Here is a 15,867-nt window from a genome sequence, read left to right on the forward strand (position 1 = left end):
TCTATGTCCTCAGTGTATCTTACTATGATATTTTTATGCATAAATGTCTTTCAGAATTTCTTTAACATAAATAACTTGGAGGCAAGGCTGATCTAAGTTTGATCTGTTATTTTGCACACTTTCACATTGACATTATGAGAAAGGACACCCATCTTTACCATTCCACTGCTTATCACTTTCTGTTAAGAAGACTTGTTGGGTTTTCTTATCATGGTGATAAAGTAATGGAGGGTCCTATTGTGACCCTCAGGTATAAAAGGGTCTGTCTCACCCCAGCAGGACACTCTCAGCCTTGGAGTCCAGACTGTTCTGAACTGCAGCACCATGATGAAGTGGGCCGTTGTCCTCTGTGCCCTGGTGGCTCTCTCCGAGTGCCTGCACAAGTGAGTTCCTTCTATATATTTAATATCAATTTCTTTATAATGCAGAATTTTAGTGCAGAATACCTTGATTTCTCTTTGTAATTTCTGGTGAACATGTGGTCTAGGTTATGCATTACTTCAATGCATTGTCTGAGAATGTAAGGTGCACGAGACTCTATTTCTTAAAAAATAATGTAGGGGAAAGTGGAAACTAGTGGGAAGCGCAATTAAAGCTGAGAGAAGGGGTCACTCTTTTAGGTATTACTAAGACATGAGTTTCACTGATCAGGAGCAAGCGATCCCACCAATGCTGCCAAAGCTGTTACCCTGGTTTCTTTGGAGAAAGCAAAGAATCAATTGATAGATCACTGACCTGTGAGAAATAAAAAGGCTAGAACAGCAGAATAGATTAAAAATAGCTCAGGTGGGGTAGCTGCGTCAGCATGCACAGGCTGCAAAGGAACAAGTAACAGGTTTATTCCATGCTGAAAAGAGAAAAAAGGAAGAAGGAGAAAAGAAAAGGAGAGAAAACAAGAAGAAAACATCGCTGCTTACACCCAAAGAAGGCTCCACAGCCAAAGCGTCGTGTTTCCTTTCTTCTGTTTTCAGCATGGAATAAACCTTTTGTTCCTTTGTAGATTAAAAACCAATTGGTGTCATCAGGAGCATATTTTACAGTGATGGTTAAAGTAACAAAATAATAGTGAAAGATCTCAAGTGTCTCTGCAATTTGAAGCCAAAAACGTACTTTTTGATATTTCTTAAGCTTTGTCATGCAAGTAAAACATATTAAATTAAACCATTAAGGCTTCCCCCAGAACACACAATAAAAACATATATTTGCTCAAAGGCAAAAATAAATTAAGTTTTGCGCCAATTTAGGACTGTAAGTAGTTAATAAACTATTGATATCTGCCCTGATGTATTTCTTTCAATGTCCCAAGTAAAGGTCTTCTGAAAGTCAGGCATTATGAACTAAGATATCAAGTAAAAGTATTCTAGTTGTTAACTTTACCTGTTGGATCCAGGATCCCCTTGATTAAAGGGAAATCTGCAAGGCAGGCTCTGGAAGAGAAAGGCCTGTGGGAGGAGTACAGGAAGAGACACCCCTACAACCCCAGTGCCAAGTTTAACCCTGATTTTGCCACAGTAGCAAATGAGCCCATGACCAACGATGCTGATGTAAGTGTAAATCCTTCCCTGCTGTCTTGTCAGGATAAGCTGACAGTGGTCTATGCATGCCACAGATTCATTTAAAAAAAATAAGTCAAGCGTGTTTTGTATGATAATACCTGCCTGTGAAAGCAAACTCTGATGTCTAGAATGTATAAAATCTAATTAGATATGATTTATTTGACTGATGCTTTATTTTCAAGGTTCCTTCTAATACTGGCAATAAGATAAAATAGAAGGCATAACAAAATACACGTTAAAATCATCCAAATGTCACTCTGTGTGACACCTCTGCAGACTATGGGCTATGCTTTTCTTTGGTGCCAGATCAATTTATGCTGTCATTCCTCAAGCAGGTTAGAGCCAAAGATGTTGTAAGATCGTCAACTCTTTTAACGTCATCTTCTTTAAACTTGTTTGAGTATTGTACTGTGTCTCCTGAACTGACAATCAATTAATTAACAACAACACAATCTCTCTATGGTTGCAGCTCGTCTACACTGGGATCATCTCCATTGGCAATCCCCCCCAGTCCTTCAAGGTGCAGTTTGACACCGGCTCTGCCAACCTGTGGGTGCCCTCGGTCTACTGCAGCAGCGCCGCCTGCGGTGAGTGAGGGAAAGAAGGCTGAATCCAGCATGGAAAACTTCTTTCTTGGTCGTGTTTCCAATTATGAAACTATGGAATACAATAAATCATATTCCCTTTCACTTTAAATCATTCCTGGATGGGAATAGCACCACTAGGCATATTTCTTTCAAGTGTCTGGAAATATTAATCATGTCAGTTTGTAATGGCTAAAGCTTATATCCCTTCTTTTTTTTCCTTGGACGAAGTAACTGTGAGCTTCTAGTGTTGTGTCACACTAGAATTGTGAAATATCGAAGCTCACAAGATGGCTGTAATATCTTCAGATGCAAGTGTTATCCTTATAGTAACATCATGTCAAATAAGAACACAACAAATCAGTGACACGCCTAACTTCCATTACTAGGGAACCACGACAGATTCAACCCTGCCCAGTCTTCCACCTTCCGTTACACTTCCCAAACCCTCTCTATCAGTTATGGAACTGGCAGCATGACTGGTTTCCTCGGATACGACACTGTCACTGTGAGTATGCAACTATAGTGTGACCTGAGATACTTTGTCAGTGCCTTACAGGGTAATAATATTCCATCTGTTCATCCTATCCTGGAAGCACAGAGTACAAGGTGATACTACATCTGGGATGGGATTCCTGCCCATTACAGGGCATGTATATTCACACAGGAACAATTTAGAGACACCTCTTAATCTGGCAGGCATGCCTTTGGACAATAGATGGAAAATGGAACTCTTGGTGAAAACCCACATGGACAAGAGTGCGCATGCAAGATCCAACAATAGCCTCAGCAATCAAAGTTAGGGCCCCAGAGTACTGTAGCAGCAGTGTTAAAGAAAAAACATGAGAGTACAAAGAAAATAAGAAGTTATGCAAGAACCAGATGGTCGTACTCGTAGCTCAATCTGATATCAGGAAATCTTGTGAAAGAATGATTGCTTATGCAGGTTGTTTATATTTAAATGTTCTTCTGCAAGGTTGCTGGCATTGCAATCAGAAACCAGATTTTTGGTCTGAGCCAGACTGAAGCAGACTTTGAGTACTACATGCCATATGATGGCATCCTGGGCATGGCCTTCCCCTCCATCTCAGCCTCTGGTGCCACCCCCGTCTTCGACAACATGATGAAACAGGGCCTGGTCTCCCAGGATGTCTTCTCCTTCTACCTGAGCCGGTGAGAAATCCTTCCCCGCAGGACACAGGCTTCTTATCTAGCTTGCAGTTCAAGATAGCAAGAGAGGAACGACAGAGATCTAGACATAAATGGGACAATAAAAGCATTTTTGTAATTTCTAGGATGCTTTGGTAGACTGGGATATACCATTACTTACATCAACTGCCAAATGAAAAACTGATTATTTTCTTATCAGTTATATGTCTTTATGTGAATTGAAGTTAAAATGTGAGGTGCTCTTTGCAATGTCTAATGTGGATTCTTTGTCCCATCTTGCTCCAGCAATGGCCAGACTGGCAGTGTTCTGACCCTTGGTGGAGTAGACCCATCCTACTACACTGGCCAGATCTACTGGATCCCTCTGTCCTCCAAGACCTACTGGCAGATCACCATGGAAAAGTGAGCAGATTTATTTTTGTATTTGTCTGTTCTTTTCCATTAAAGTAATATAATATTACACAGTCCTACTTGCTTTGGCCAAACCTTCTGACAACAAATGCACATGCTAATACTCATATTTGTATCCATATCCATATCCAATCTTCTGGGTGAGGAAAGATCATCAATTAGTCTAAGAAGGGATACACAAGAAAAAAAAGTAAAGCTGGTTCTTTATCCTGTATATGCTATATCAGCTAATGCTATGGTAGCAAGCGTCTATAAAGCTGCTTGCGCTGGTCAGTAATGAACAGATTCTGCACTGAAGTCTGATGTCAATGTCTGTGGTAACATGCAGGGTTACCATCAATGGCAACATTGTGGCCTGTGCTGGTGGCTGCCAGGCTATTGTGGACAGTGGCACCTCCTTGGTCATTGGTCCATCTAGCGACATCAACAACATCAACGCCTGGGTGGGAACCTCAGGGAGCCAGAATGGAGAAGTAAGACCTTGAGTACAAAAATTACCACTTTCCTCGTTTAAGCTACCAATATGACACCGATTTCCCATGAAGACAATAGCATGCCTTTTACTCTGTTGCAGCTCGCAGTTTGTTTTTTAATAAGACAGAGGAAAACATGAATTACTTTTGCACGTCCACTAGAGTGGCATGCACAGCCCTGGAACATGATACAATTCCCATTTATAATCAAAACCCTTTTCCATGATGCATTTGTTCATCTCCATTACATTCTCACAGAGGAAGAGGAGAAACAGCACTGCTAGTGACAGGCCTGCTATTTTACTCTAGCATTGTGAAATATTAATTTATTTCTGCACTAGAATGAAGAATAAGCTTATAAGACATACTGTAAGTAGGAATTAAGAGAGAATGAATTAAAGACTGAGATTTGGAAGAACTTAAGCAAAGCATTGGGTTGTGGTGGTTTGGAACAAACCATTGTTTGGGATTCTTCAAAGAGGAAGAGAACTTTACTTCAATAAAATGTTAGCAACCAAATGGGCATAGTCCCATAAGAAAGGTTTTTGGCCCAACTAGCGCATTTTGTTAATAGCAAATTGATCCTAGTTTCAGCCAGCTGTTCCTTGAAAGAAGCCAGGATATCAGCTTCAGCATCACAGCTGGGTAGCTTGTTCTACTGTATATCTCTTGTTCTTATGTTTATTTTTTGTTTTTAAGTATAATTTTAACAATGGAATCCATCATTTCCCAAGGCTATTGTGAACTGCCAAAATATTGGAAGCATGCCTGCGGTGACCTTCACCATCAATGGACACGACTTCACCCTGCCGTCCTCTGCTTATGTCATGCAGGTCAGTGTGTCCTTGTGTGAGGCTGGTACCTTCCTGAACAGGACAGTTCAGAGAGTTAAGCAGGAACTAGACCAGGACTTGTCTAATTTAACAAGCAGCCATGGATGGCACTGGGCTGAACAAGTGCCTTTGGATGGAGTGACCCAAAGTGATATCATAACAGGAAGGGAGACCTAGGTGTTTTCTGCTAACAGGAAGTCATACTCATGTTTCGTTCTTACCTCCCTCTAGAGAAGAAATGGCTGCACTTCCGGCTTCTACAGTGGAAACAACCAGCTCTGGATCCTGGGTGATGTGTTCATGAGGGAGTACTACTCCATCTTTAACAGGGCCTACAACATGGTGGGTCTGGCTCAGGCTGTCTAGTCTGGCCTTGTCTTGAGGGAGCAGATGCAAGAAAAGGTGGACAAGTGGACAATACATCATGCCCACTCCCTCATGGCACTCACCATCTCCTTCTAGTTGGCATGTCTGCTGTTGTAGTCCAAAGGGATTGAAGAGGCTTACATTGTAACAGAAGACAGTAAAGAAGATGTTAATCTGTTAGTATATATATGATAGAACAAAATTGAAAAATAAAAGCAATTAAAATAATTGTCTTTATTTGTATTTTTCTGACTGAAAAATAAAAGTATTCTAGCATTTAAAATTCATTGCTGTCCTTTTTTCTTCAATCAGAATGTATTGACCTGAGACTGAGACTGGATTGCCAATTGGAATCTTTTCTAACTGCAATCTGGTGTTCCCTGGATGTCTCCCATTCCAGTATTATCCAGACTTAGCTTTTGCACTGTAACAGGATCAAGCCAGAGTTTGCGGCCATCTGTCTCCATGGCAACCAGCCGTGTTTCACATGTGGAGTCAAACACCTCCCATTGCTGTGAAATCTCGTTCTCATTGACTTTTACATATAGTAATAGAGGATTTTATCCTGTCACAACTTTGACTCACAGCCTTGCTTTTCTGGGTACACCAGTTACATACATATATAGTTTGTAAGGATTGCTCTAACTGTCCAAAAGGAGAAAATAACATACTTTAAATACTGTAGGTTGTGATGGTTGCGCTTTGTCTGCATCAGCACTTCATAGTCGCTTTATTTAAAAAATTCATACAGTTGGGAGCTACAGTTGTTCACCTTTATCTTCCAGGATGAATAAGAATCCTTAATATTGCCAAAAATGTTATCAGCCGCTAACTATGGAGGCATGAATCTGGATAAGGGATTATAGCTGAGAAGCCAGATCTGGCGTGTCAAATCTGGGTTCGGCCACCAGAGGGCGGCATAGAGACGCTCCATAATCAGAAAGAAAAAGAAACCCCCGCATTCTCCTGAGGTTACTGGGGGATTGGCTTGACCTGTGGCTAGGCATTTCGAGGGAAATCTGGGAGTCTCCAGATAATTAGGAGAAAAGTATTGTTGAATATGTAATCCAGATGCATGATCTTACCGCTGAAAATAAGCCTATTGCTCATAAGTATCTGGAGAGAGTGCAGTAAAATCAAAAGACTTATTATGACCAATGCGCTACAGAAAGGGAATTGAATCTAGCAGACAAGGTTCTAGTTTTTCTCCCTACTCCAAAGGGCAAATTATATGCCCAATGGCAGGGGTATTGCAAATGTAGTATAATGGGTATATCTGGTGAGTTTCAAAATACATTAACAAGATAAACAGATAAACAAAAAATCCAGAAATACCACTTTAACCTACTTAAACCATGGAAACAATGGAACAGGAATAGCATGTTAGTTCAGTGGTTACATCTTGTGTGCATGTTAAGCAATCCATAGACCAGGACCTGATTGCTCCCAAACTCACTAAAAACCATAACAGAGATATGAAAAGGCCGTTTAGCCGTGAATTGATCCTGGCATGATAATTCACAAAACCCCCTACAGAGTGCCAGAAGCAGAGAAAAGGGAAATAATTGGGGAAGTTGAAAGATCAAAAGAGTTATCAAGGAAGCCTGCAGCCGCCGATCTAGTCCAATAGTATTAATACTAAAGCTGGATGGGAGCAATTAAATGAACTCTCTAAATTCGACTTGTACCCAATGCCCAGAGCATCTGTGCTTACAGAACACCTAGGGGAAGAAAAATATCTCTTCATTTCAGACTTGCCAAGGGATACTGGTGAATACCTTAGAAATTGTCGAAAGAGAAAACCGCTTTCACAACTCCCACAGGACTGTACCAGTATACAGTGCTTCCTTTAAGTTCACGTGCTTCTCCAGCAGCTTTGCAAAGGCTGATGGATAACATTTTAAGGACTCACATCTCATATGCTTCTTTGCATTTACAGGTTAGTATGGTGATTGCCATTAGATCACAAGGCCTGTCTCAGACCTGGTTCAAGCAACACTCCTTAACCACACAGATCTTTATGCTCTGGTTGCTGGTTCACAGAATATTGCTGCCAGTTTCTTTTCTCCCACCAGAATGAAGTGGCTCATTCTACTGGCCCTCATTGGACTTTCAGAGTGTCTTTATAGGTAAACTCCATTCAGCTGCATTACAATATACACAGGACTGGGGCCCCAGCTCTATTTACTAAAATGTGACAATTATATCCCTTTAGAGGTTTGTTTTATGTTGGCTTAATTCATAAGACTGGGGCGTTTACTGTAACAGTTTTCAGCACCTACCAAGAGCAGATGTGAAGATAAGTGCCTTAATCTGTTTATCCAAACCAATTGGGAGTTTCAGAGTCTAGTTGGAAAAGGGCAAGTCCCTCAGGAACATCCTGGAAGAGAAAGGCGTGTTGGTGGAGTTCCTGAAGAACAACACCCATGATCCCTACACCAAGTACCAGGGCTTCTCTTTACAATGGTAAAGTACCCCTGATCAACTACCTGGATATGAGTATTATCATTTTTATACCAATGCTGCTGGCTAACCACGTGGACCCTTTAATGCTGTATGTGGATTCTTCACACACACCCCACCAGTTCAGAAAAGGTCTCATTTGCTTTATTGCTGTACATTGAGACCTTAAATTAATTACTAACTTGCTTACATTAGACCTTGAGCATGTTTGCCTGTTTTTTTGCAATCAAATAACATCAACCCAAAAGTTCTCAAAGCGCTTTAGCAGTTTTATCACCATTTAACTTAAATGTGCCACCAGTACAAAAGGTCTATGAACTCTGAATGTAGCCTTCAGAGAGGAGAAAGGGAAGATTGTCAGTGAGTGATGACATTATACTGCAGAATCAAGATGGACACTGGCCAGAGTTCAGCTCTCAATGAGTCAGATGTATATAGTGGCCGACATTATATGAGCTTTTCTTTTTTTTAACCCAAGGACATAAAGGGTTGCAAAGGTCCAAAGTTAGGTTAGACTTTACCGTGAAAAACCTTACACTGTGAGTGTCTAGAGAGATAGTATATAAGAATATACTATGCTACTCTACTGTGATAAGGAATTACTCTAGAACTGCTTTTTTTCTTTCAAAGTGAAAATATCTCTGAGGTGACTTAGGCAGGATATATGGAATGGTTTTGTAGCAGTTGAAATGTATAGCTTCTGTCTCTAATTCTAATATGACCCATGTCCTGATAATGTTCCAAACAATGTATTCTGGTCTGTCTTCTCCTCAAATCACAGGTGTCCTACTTTGGGACCATCTCCACTGGAACCCCACCCCAGACCTAGGTGATTTTTGATACCGGCTCTGCTAACCTGTGGGTGACTTCAGTCTTCTGCATCAGTCATGCCTGCTCTAAGTAAGACTGCACACAGTGCTCAGCATTCACAGCAAATCTGTCAGTTTGATAAGTGCCTTTATATACCAAGGTTACTTCAAACGCCTTTACAATGTAAAGGGTTTGTCTCGTGAAGGACTTGTAATTTATCACACCCTGAACATTTCAGATTTAATTTTCTTTTCCTGATAACACTTTCTTTGCATCATTGATTATTTACAGTAGCTGACAAAAATACATAAGAACATAAAAATGTTTTCAGATGAGAGCATGCCGCTCAGACCATCTAGATCATATGGTTTCTGGTAGCTTTGTGAATGGAGGATCTCATTCTGTTTTTTTCATTTGATACTTTTGTCTGAAGTGACTTGTGGAAACTATAGCTGAGCTCTGGATCAACATTCTTGAAGCCTGCAGAAGAGAAATGAGTGTGTTACTGTCAAGCTACAGCTTAATACTGTGTCCTAGGAATACATAATTTTTATTTCAATGAAAATATGATGAATAAATAATATATCACAATAAATAAGTTCAGCTTCAGCCTTTCAAGGCTTAAATAAAAACACACAATACTCCAGGGTTTGCCATATCCATCTGTTAAACTGTTAAACTTCTACTGAATTCTACAGTTGAACCAGTGAGCTCTCCTTAAACATCAGCTCCACTGTTTACCATCAGGAAACTGTGTCTCCTGGAGTAGCTGGTGACTGCAGACCTGTTCTAGACTGAGGGCTGCAGATGTGAACGAGTAAAATGAGGAAGGTTTTTATTGTGTTCTTTGTCATCTCTATGCCAAGCACTTTAGATGAACTCTTTACAAGAAGATTTAATTTGATTAAAATTGATTTAGTTTCTTTATTTTCCAGCAGCCATATCACCCTGCAACTCACAACTGGCAGCCCACTGAAGCTAAGCAGGTTGCTGCTGGAAGAGGTGTTAGTGGGGCCAACAGGGGGCGCTCACCCTGCGGTCCATGTGGGTCCCAATGCCCCAGTATAGTGATGGGGACACTATACTGTGAACAGGTGCAGTCCTTCGGATGAGACGTAAAACTGAGGTCCTGACTCTCTGTGGTCATTAAAAATCCCCAGCGTCCTGGCCAAATTTCCCATTGGCCCTTACCAATCATGGCCTCCTAATAATCCCTATCTATGAATTGGTTTCATTACTCTGCTCTCCTCCCCACTGATAGCTGATGTGTGGTGAGCGTTCTGGCGCACTATGGCTGCGGTCACATCATCCAGGTGGGGCTGCACATTGGTGGTGGTGGAGGGGAGTCCCCATTACCTGTAAAGCGCTTTGAGTGGAGTGTCCAGAAAAGCACTATATAAGCGTAAGCAATTATTATTATTATTATTATTATAATTTATTTTGACGTGTTAAAAACAGTTTGGGACATGATAAGCCTCATCTCATACATTTAATCGAATGATTTCCATTACAACCATGAGCTGTTATACCTGCACTGGCTGAATAGGCTGCAGCAATGCAGGGGAAAGTCCATTCAGGAGTGTATGGAGGACGAGGGCTTGCTGGAGGAATTCCTGAAGCAGAATCCTGTGATTCTGGTGAGGAAATACAGGAGTGCTCCCACCACTGGCAAGGAGCCCCTCACCAATCACCTTGATGTAATCACAGCTACACTTTGTTGGGTGGAAATAACATTAATGACTTCCAGCAATTAGAAAGCATGCTAAATTATATTATATAAAGTTAAATAAAATTATTGAACATATAAATCCTTATGTATAAAAAGTTGCATACAAAGTAGTTTATATTTTAAGATGGGAAAGGTTGCATTGTATTTGAGCGATTGCACAGCATCTTACTCAGGGTTAAGTCACTTGGTTTACTGTATTTTCTGCAACTAATGCATTATTTCTAAGTGAATAATGCTGTTCTATAAAAAGCTACTCATATCCAAAACAAGTGAATAGCTTCATGTGGAAAAGTCAGTCTTTAATGTCCTTTTCCCTGTTACGGTCAATGTTTGGCAGGGATAAGTGAAATGCAGCCCTGCAACTTCCCTGCATTTTGCAGAGTATGCAAAGCAAGTCCAGCGAGTGAGCAGTGCAAGCTGTGTTTCTGTCTGTCTTGCCTGCTGTAGAGTATGTCCTATAGGATCGTGTCCATCGGAACTCCCCTTCAGAACTTCAAGGTCCTGTTTGATACACGCTCTTCCAACTTGTGGCTGCCCTCCAAAGAGTGCAGAATCCATGCCTACAGTATCACTGACTCTAAGACAGGGATCCTCAGTGCCTGTCTCTAAAGAGGTAATCCAGCAATAACAAATGAAACAAAACCACAATTAATGGTTAAACTGGTTTAAGCAAGTATTTGGTATGACTGGGTCATTTAATTATCAAGAGGAATGAAAATGGGGGATTTGACTTTATGATACCTCTAGTGTTGCAAGAGCACATGGAGTGATTCTAACAATCTCCTCTGGAATCTTTTCTCTACTAGTGAACCATCCCATCTTCAATTCCAACACATTCTCTACATTACAGGGGACTGACCGGCCCTTCTTCATCTTGTACGGTTCTGGGGCCATGAATGGAATTCTGGGATATGACACATTGAGAGCAAGTGTGGCAGGGGAGGCAGAGAACCAGCAGGCAAGCATCTCAAAACCACCAAATTCTTTCCAAGGTGACCTGTGGCTGACTTGTTCAAGTGGTTTCTTTTTCCCTTTCATGGGGGAAAGAGAAAAGTTGTGAACAAAAAATGGCATGTCATTGCTCCTGTTATATATAAAATAAAGAAGGACTTTGCATAACAAATCATAATTGAAACAAGAACTACAGTACTTGAAGTTCAAACCCTCAGAACTATGTCCTTTATTTAAATAAATGGACACTGAATGGACACAGAACTTTGACTTGTAAGAGCTGAATTTCTTTTTCCCAAAGAGGAGTGCAGCTTGAATGAAAATTGTAAGTATTATAGACTGCTAATGGAGGCAAGAGAACACTGTGCTTTGAACAGCAGTGGAGCTCAGTCAAAAGGCTCCTGCAGCCTCTGGGTTCACTGTTACTGACAATTGAATACAGGAAGTCTTATTTATATATTTTCCTTTTTCCTCTGGTTAACTAAAAGAGAGACGTATGGGTTAACCCAGAAATGAGAACTGATGCATTTTTTTGCAGTTCCCTTTATTTGTTACCTCAGTCAGCTACAGTAGCTGTCAACATTTATTAAAAGTAACAATAGTCCTATGGTTATTGAATCACTATTTACAGACGTATACACAAAAAAGGAGTGGAAAAAATAGCCTTTGTCAGTTAAGATTTTTTTTAAACTGGAACAGCTAATAACCTCAATGTCACAAAGCAACAGTGTGTTGAAAGCATAAGAGAGGGATTCCTATGGAACACTAAACTGTTAAATAGCTTAAAAAACCTAATAGCTTAAAAATGATATAATCTGATCAGAAATATCTCGGATACAAAGGGTGAAAAAGCACTCCTTGTATACAAGAGCATAAGAATCAGTATTTGATAATGATTTAATCATGGTATAAAAGTATGATAAGTAATTCAGGTGTGTAGCTGCATCAGCATGTCTAGTCTGCAAAGGAACAAGTAATAGATTTATTCCATGTTGAAAAGAGAAGAGAGAAAACACAACGTTTCGGCTGTGAAGCCTTCTTCAGAAGACTTCTTCAAGCTTTCTTCAGACACCTGAAGAAGGCTTCACAGCTGAAATGTTGTGTTTTCAGAATGGAATAAACCTATTACTTGTTCCTTAAATGTATGATAGATAAAAACAACAATACAATTCTTTGCATTTCTGTATATTTTAAACCCAAAGGTTCACAAAGTAGTTTTACACATAGAAAGACAGCCACTTCACTCACTCCTGAAGTGATGCTGTCACCTGGGTAATGTCTTTCACCCATTCTGCTCCAGCAATCCCACTGCCAATCCCAATCCCACTCCATCAAGCGGAGGAGAGAGAAATAAAGGGAGCCAGATTGTACAAACCCAGTGCTGAATTAAGTCAGGACACGGGCGATAACACCCCAGCTCTTGGGATCTTTACCTTTCCTTTTACTTACTCTTTTGAATGATGGGAATGTGGGCCTGGCCTATCCCAGCATCTCTTCAGGAGCTACAATTCCTGTCTTTGACACCATGATGGCTGAAGACCTTATGCACCAGGACGTCTTCTCCTTCTACCTGAACAGGAGCCCAGCCAATATGCAGCACCTCCGCAATTAATGATTTAACCCAGGTGGCATTTCAATGCTCATAACCCTTCATCTACCAGATAAATATTGGGTTACTTGGTGGGCAGCACAGTGGTGCAGTGGTTAGCAGTGCTGAGGGCCTGGGCACAATTCCAGACCTGCGGTGCTATCTGTGTGGAGTTTGTACTGTATGTTCTCCAAATGTTCAAGTGAGTTTCCTCCAGGTGCGCCAGGTTCCTACAACAATCCAAAAACGTAGGTTAATTGGCTTCTGGGAAAATTGGTCCTGGTGTGAATATGTGTGGGTGGTTGTGGTTCTGCCTGTGTGTCTGCAACTGGTGTTCTGTCCAGGGAGCACCTACTGCTTGTTGGGACAGACTCCAGCTCCCCTGCAAACCTGAATTGGAAGAAGTGATAAGAAAATAGATGGATGGGTTACCTGGTGTTTGCTCCTTAGTTGCTCATTTTCATATGTCATGACTCTGGTTTAGTCTGGTCTATTCCCTGAGCCTCAGCATGAGTGTACTGTAATCTTAAGATGCGCGGACACAGCGGTGCATGACAACTCCACTGACTACACGTTTCGAACATCGTGGTCCAGCAGTGTGGGTTTCCGCCTCCAGTTCAAATGCTAGACTGGATGATGTTGCTGGTAATGTGCTGTGTTGACTTGGAATATTCTCCTGTTTACTTTAATAAATATTCTGACTGTGCTGGAATCCAAACTCAACTTAAGAGTGTACAATGGGACAAACTGAGTGACATTTGCAGGACAAAAATATAGTGAGATAGGTCTCCTTGTCCTGTTATTCCTCCACGTTTGTGCTGGTGGGACAACACCTTCACTTTTTAGCATCAGTGAACTTTGAGATATCTGCAAATCCTGCTTTTCAGGACTTGGAGTGAGTCCTGCTGGTAACTCAATTTCTGTTCCAGGGTCCCCACTATAGGTCCTGCAGCTACGCTGACATTTGGAGGGGTTGACCCTGGTGGCTATGCTGGCCCTGTGCACTGGACTCCTGTCAGAAGCAGAACCTGGAAACTTAGTTCTTTTTTGCCTAATGTCAGGGATACTGTCTAATGTATTCTTTGCACATTTGTTTGCACAATCCTGTAAAGTAAATTGCACTATGTACTTTATGTACCCTGTACCCTGTCAGAAATGTCTATGTCTACATTGTCTATAGCACTGTCTTGTCAGTGTCTTGTCTGTATTCGCACCGTAGACCTGGAGAAAGTTATCTCGCTCCTCTGTATACTTGTATATGGCTGGATTCACACATAAACTTGAACTTGAACCTGTCCTGATCAGGCTAGACAGGCAAGACCACTGCCAAAACTTGTTTCAGGGTTGTAAAGCCCTGGTGCTCACGGGCCCAGTGTACTCTGATTTTCATTGAAGCAGAGCTATTACTTACTTAACTGAGCTATCTGTCTGCTTAATGAGAATCATCTTTCTGTCTGAAAGAAGATTAACAAAAATTGACTGATTTTAATTCATACATTTCAACAACTATCTTAAAGGTCTTTCCAGAGACCAGGAGATAAAAACATCCAAAGAGTTTAAACAGATGAAATGAAGAATTCAACGAAAAGTTCAATTAAGTCACATTAGTTCAATACAAGTTAGCGTGGCTTGAAAGAAAACCAGTAGACACTGAAAACTATGAACCGCAGAAGCCCTTATCTCACAATCTGTGTGCATTAGATGTAACACTTTAACATATTTTGGAACAATTATTCATATCAATTTACTTAAACAGGAAGTACATTTTAAAACCCAATCAAAACAGGACGTTTATGAAACTGTGACCAAATCGTGTTCATTTAGGTTTAGATTGTACTATATTTTAGATATATTTACTATTATCATGATCATTTTTTTGTCATCAACATTATTTGAATCTTATTTTTCACTTTGGGGCATTGATGAAAATGAAGGGTTTGATGACGAAGATTAGTAGTATCTGCCCTCAAAATACAAAAACTAAAAGAACAGTTTCCAAATGAAAGATAGGCCTGCATCTTTACAAATGTTCCTCTCGATGTACCCATCGTGAAGATCAGTGTGAAGATCAATGGTTCTGCTGTGGCCTGCAGCACTAGGGATACAGGGACATTCAGAAACTAAGATTCTTCCTACGCTAACAGAAAGGTCAGATAAGAGCCAACATGTGAAATGTGGTACGAGTCCAAGAGAGGAGCTGATTGCATTATGTGATCTTCAGCTTCATCCAAGGCAGTGTCATGATCACCTGCTGTGTCAATTTATGTGCAACTATTTCCTTTTTGTTCTTCTTCTTGTGCAATTCTGTGCTCTTGCTGCTCTTGAATGACTCTGTATCGTACAGTATCTGCAGCTTTGTTAATACACGATTGGGCAATTCTGAAATTACAACTCCATCAAGATGCAATCCTATCATCTAAATTGCTGTAACAACGCAAACTTCTATGCACTTAGTGGTGATGTGGTAAGAGACAAGGTGAACTTTGCATGTTCTGACCCCATAATGGCTGCACAGTATGTTGTCAGCTGCTGTGACCTGGACATGACGCCTGATGTTTTGTTCACCATCACTGGAGTGAAGTTTCCACTGACCCCAGCCGGCTACACACTGCCTGTGAGTTCACCCTCCTGCCCAACACCCTCAGACCCTCAAGATCTTCCTGAAGGCCTCAGAGCTCCTTGTACCACACTTAACTCACATTCCTCATTGATAGTTCAGTACCTCATGTATTTCCTTCAATTATATTTATGCACAAGGTTTTTGAAAACACTTTCCTCTTCCCTGGTTCATTTAGTCTTTTTTAAGAACTTTAAAGCATTTTTTCATTTTCCTAATAGATGCTAACATTTGTCTTGTTACTTCTCCCCACGTCCAATCACCACACAGATATCACCAGCAACACGGGCTAGAGGAGGATGGACAAGCACAATTG

The 15,867-nt window shown here is 40.8% G+C and overlaps 2 protein-coding genes across 2 annotated transcripts; both read left to right on the top strand.

Moving 5' to 3' along the window:
* The first annotated feature begins 324 nt into the window (after nucleotides 1-324).
* LOC148830971 (pepsin A-like) lies at nucleotides 325-5,393 on the top strand. The gene is made up of 9 exons (XM_088920683.1): nucleotides 325-383; nucleotides 1,391-1,544; nucleotides 2,026-2,143; nucleotides 2,530-2,648; nucleotides 3,117-3,313; nucleotides 3,596-3,712; nucleotides 4,050-4,194; nucleotides 4,929-5,027; nucleotides 5,259-5,393. Exons 1-9 carry the CDS (start codon nucleotides 325-327, stop codon nucleotides 5,391-5,393), a joined length of 1,143 nt encoding a protein of 380 aa, XP_088776809.1.
* A 4,856-nt stretch (nucleotides 5,394-10,249) lies between these two features.
* Nucleotides 10,250-12,958, top strand: LOC148830972 (pepsin A-like). The gene is made up of 3 exons (XM_088919997.1): nucleotides 10,250-10,363; nucleotides 11,246-11,353; nucleotides 12,764-12,958. Exons 1-3 carry the CDS (start codon nucleotides 10,250-10,252, stop codon nucleotides 12,956-12,958), a joined length of 417 nt encoding a protein of 138 aa, XP_088776123.1.
* The last annotated feature ends 2,909 nt before the right edge of the window (nucleotides 12,959-15,867 follow it).

This window comes from Atractosteus spatula, chromosome 7 (genome assembly GCF_055471065.1).
Source record: "Atractosteus spatula isolate fAtrSpa1 chromosome 7, fAtrSpa1.hap1, whole genome shotgun sequence".
Lineage (NCBI taxonomy): Eukaryota > Metazoa > Chordata > Actinopteri > Semionotiformes > Lepisosteidae > Atractosteus > Atractosteus spatula.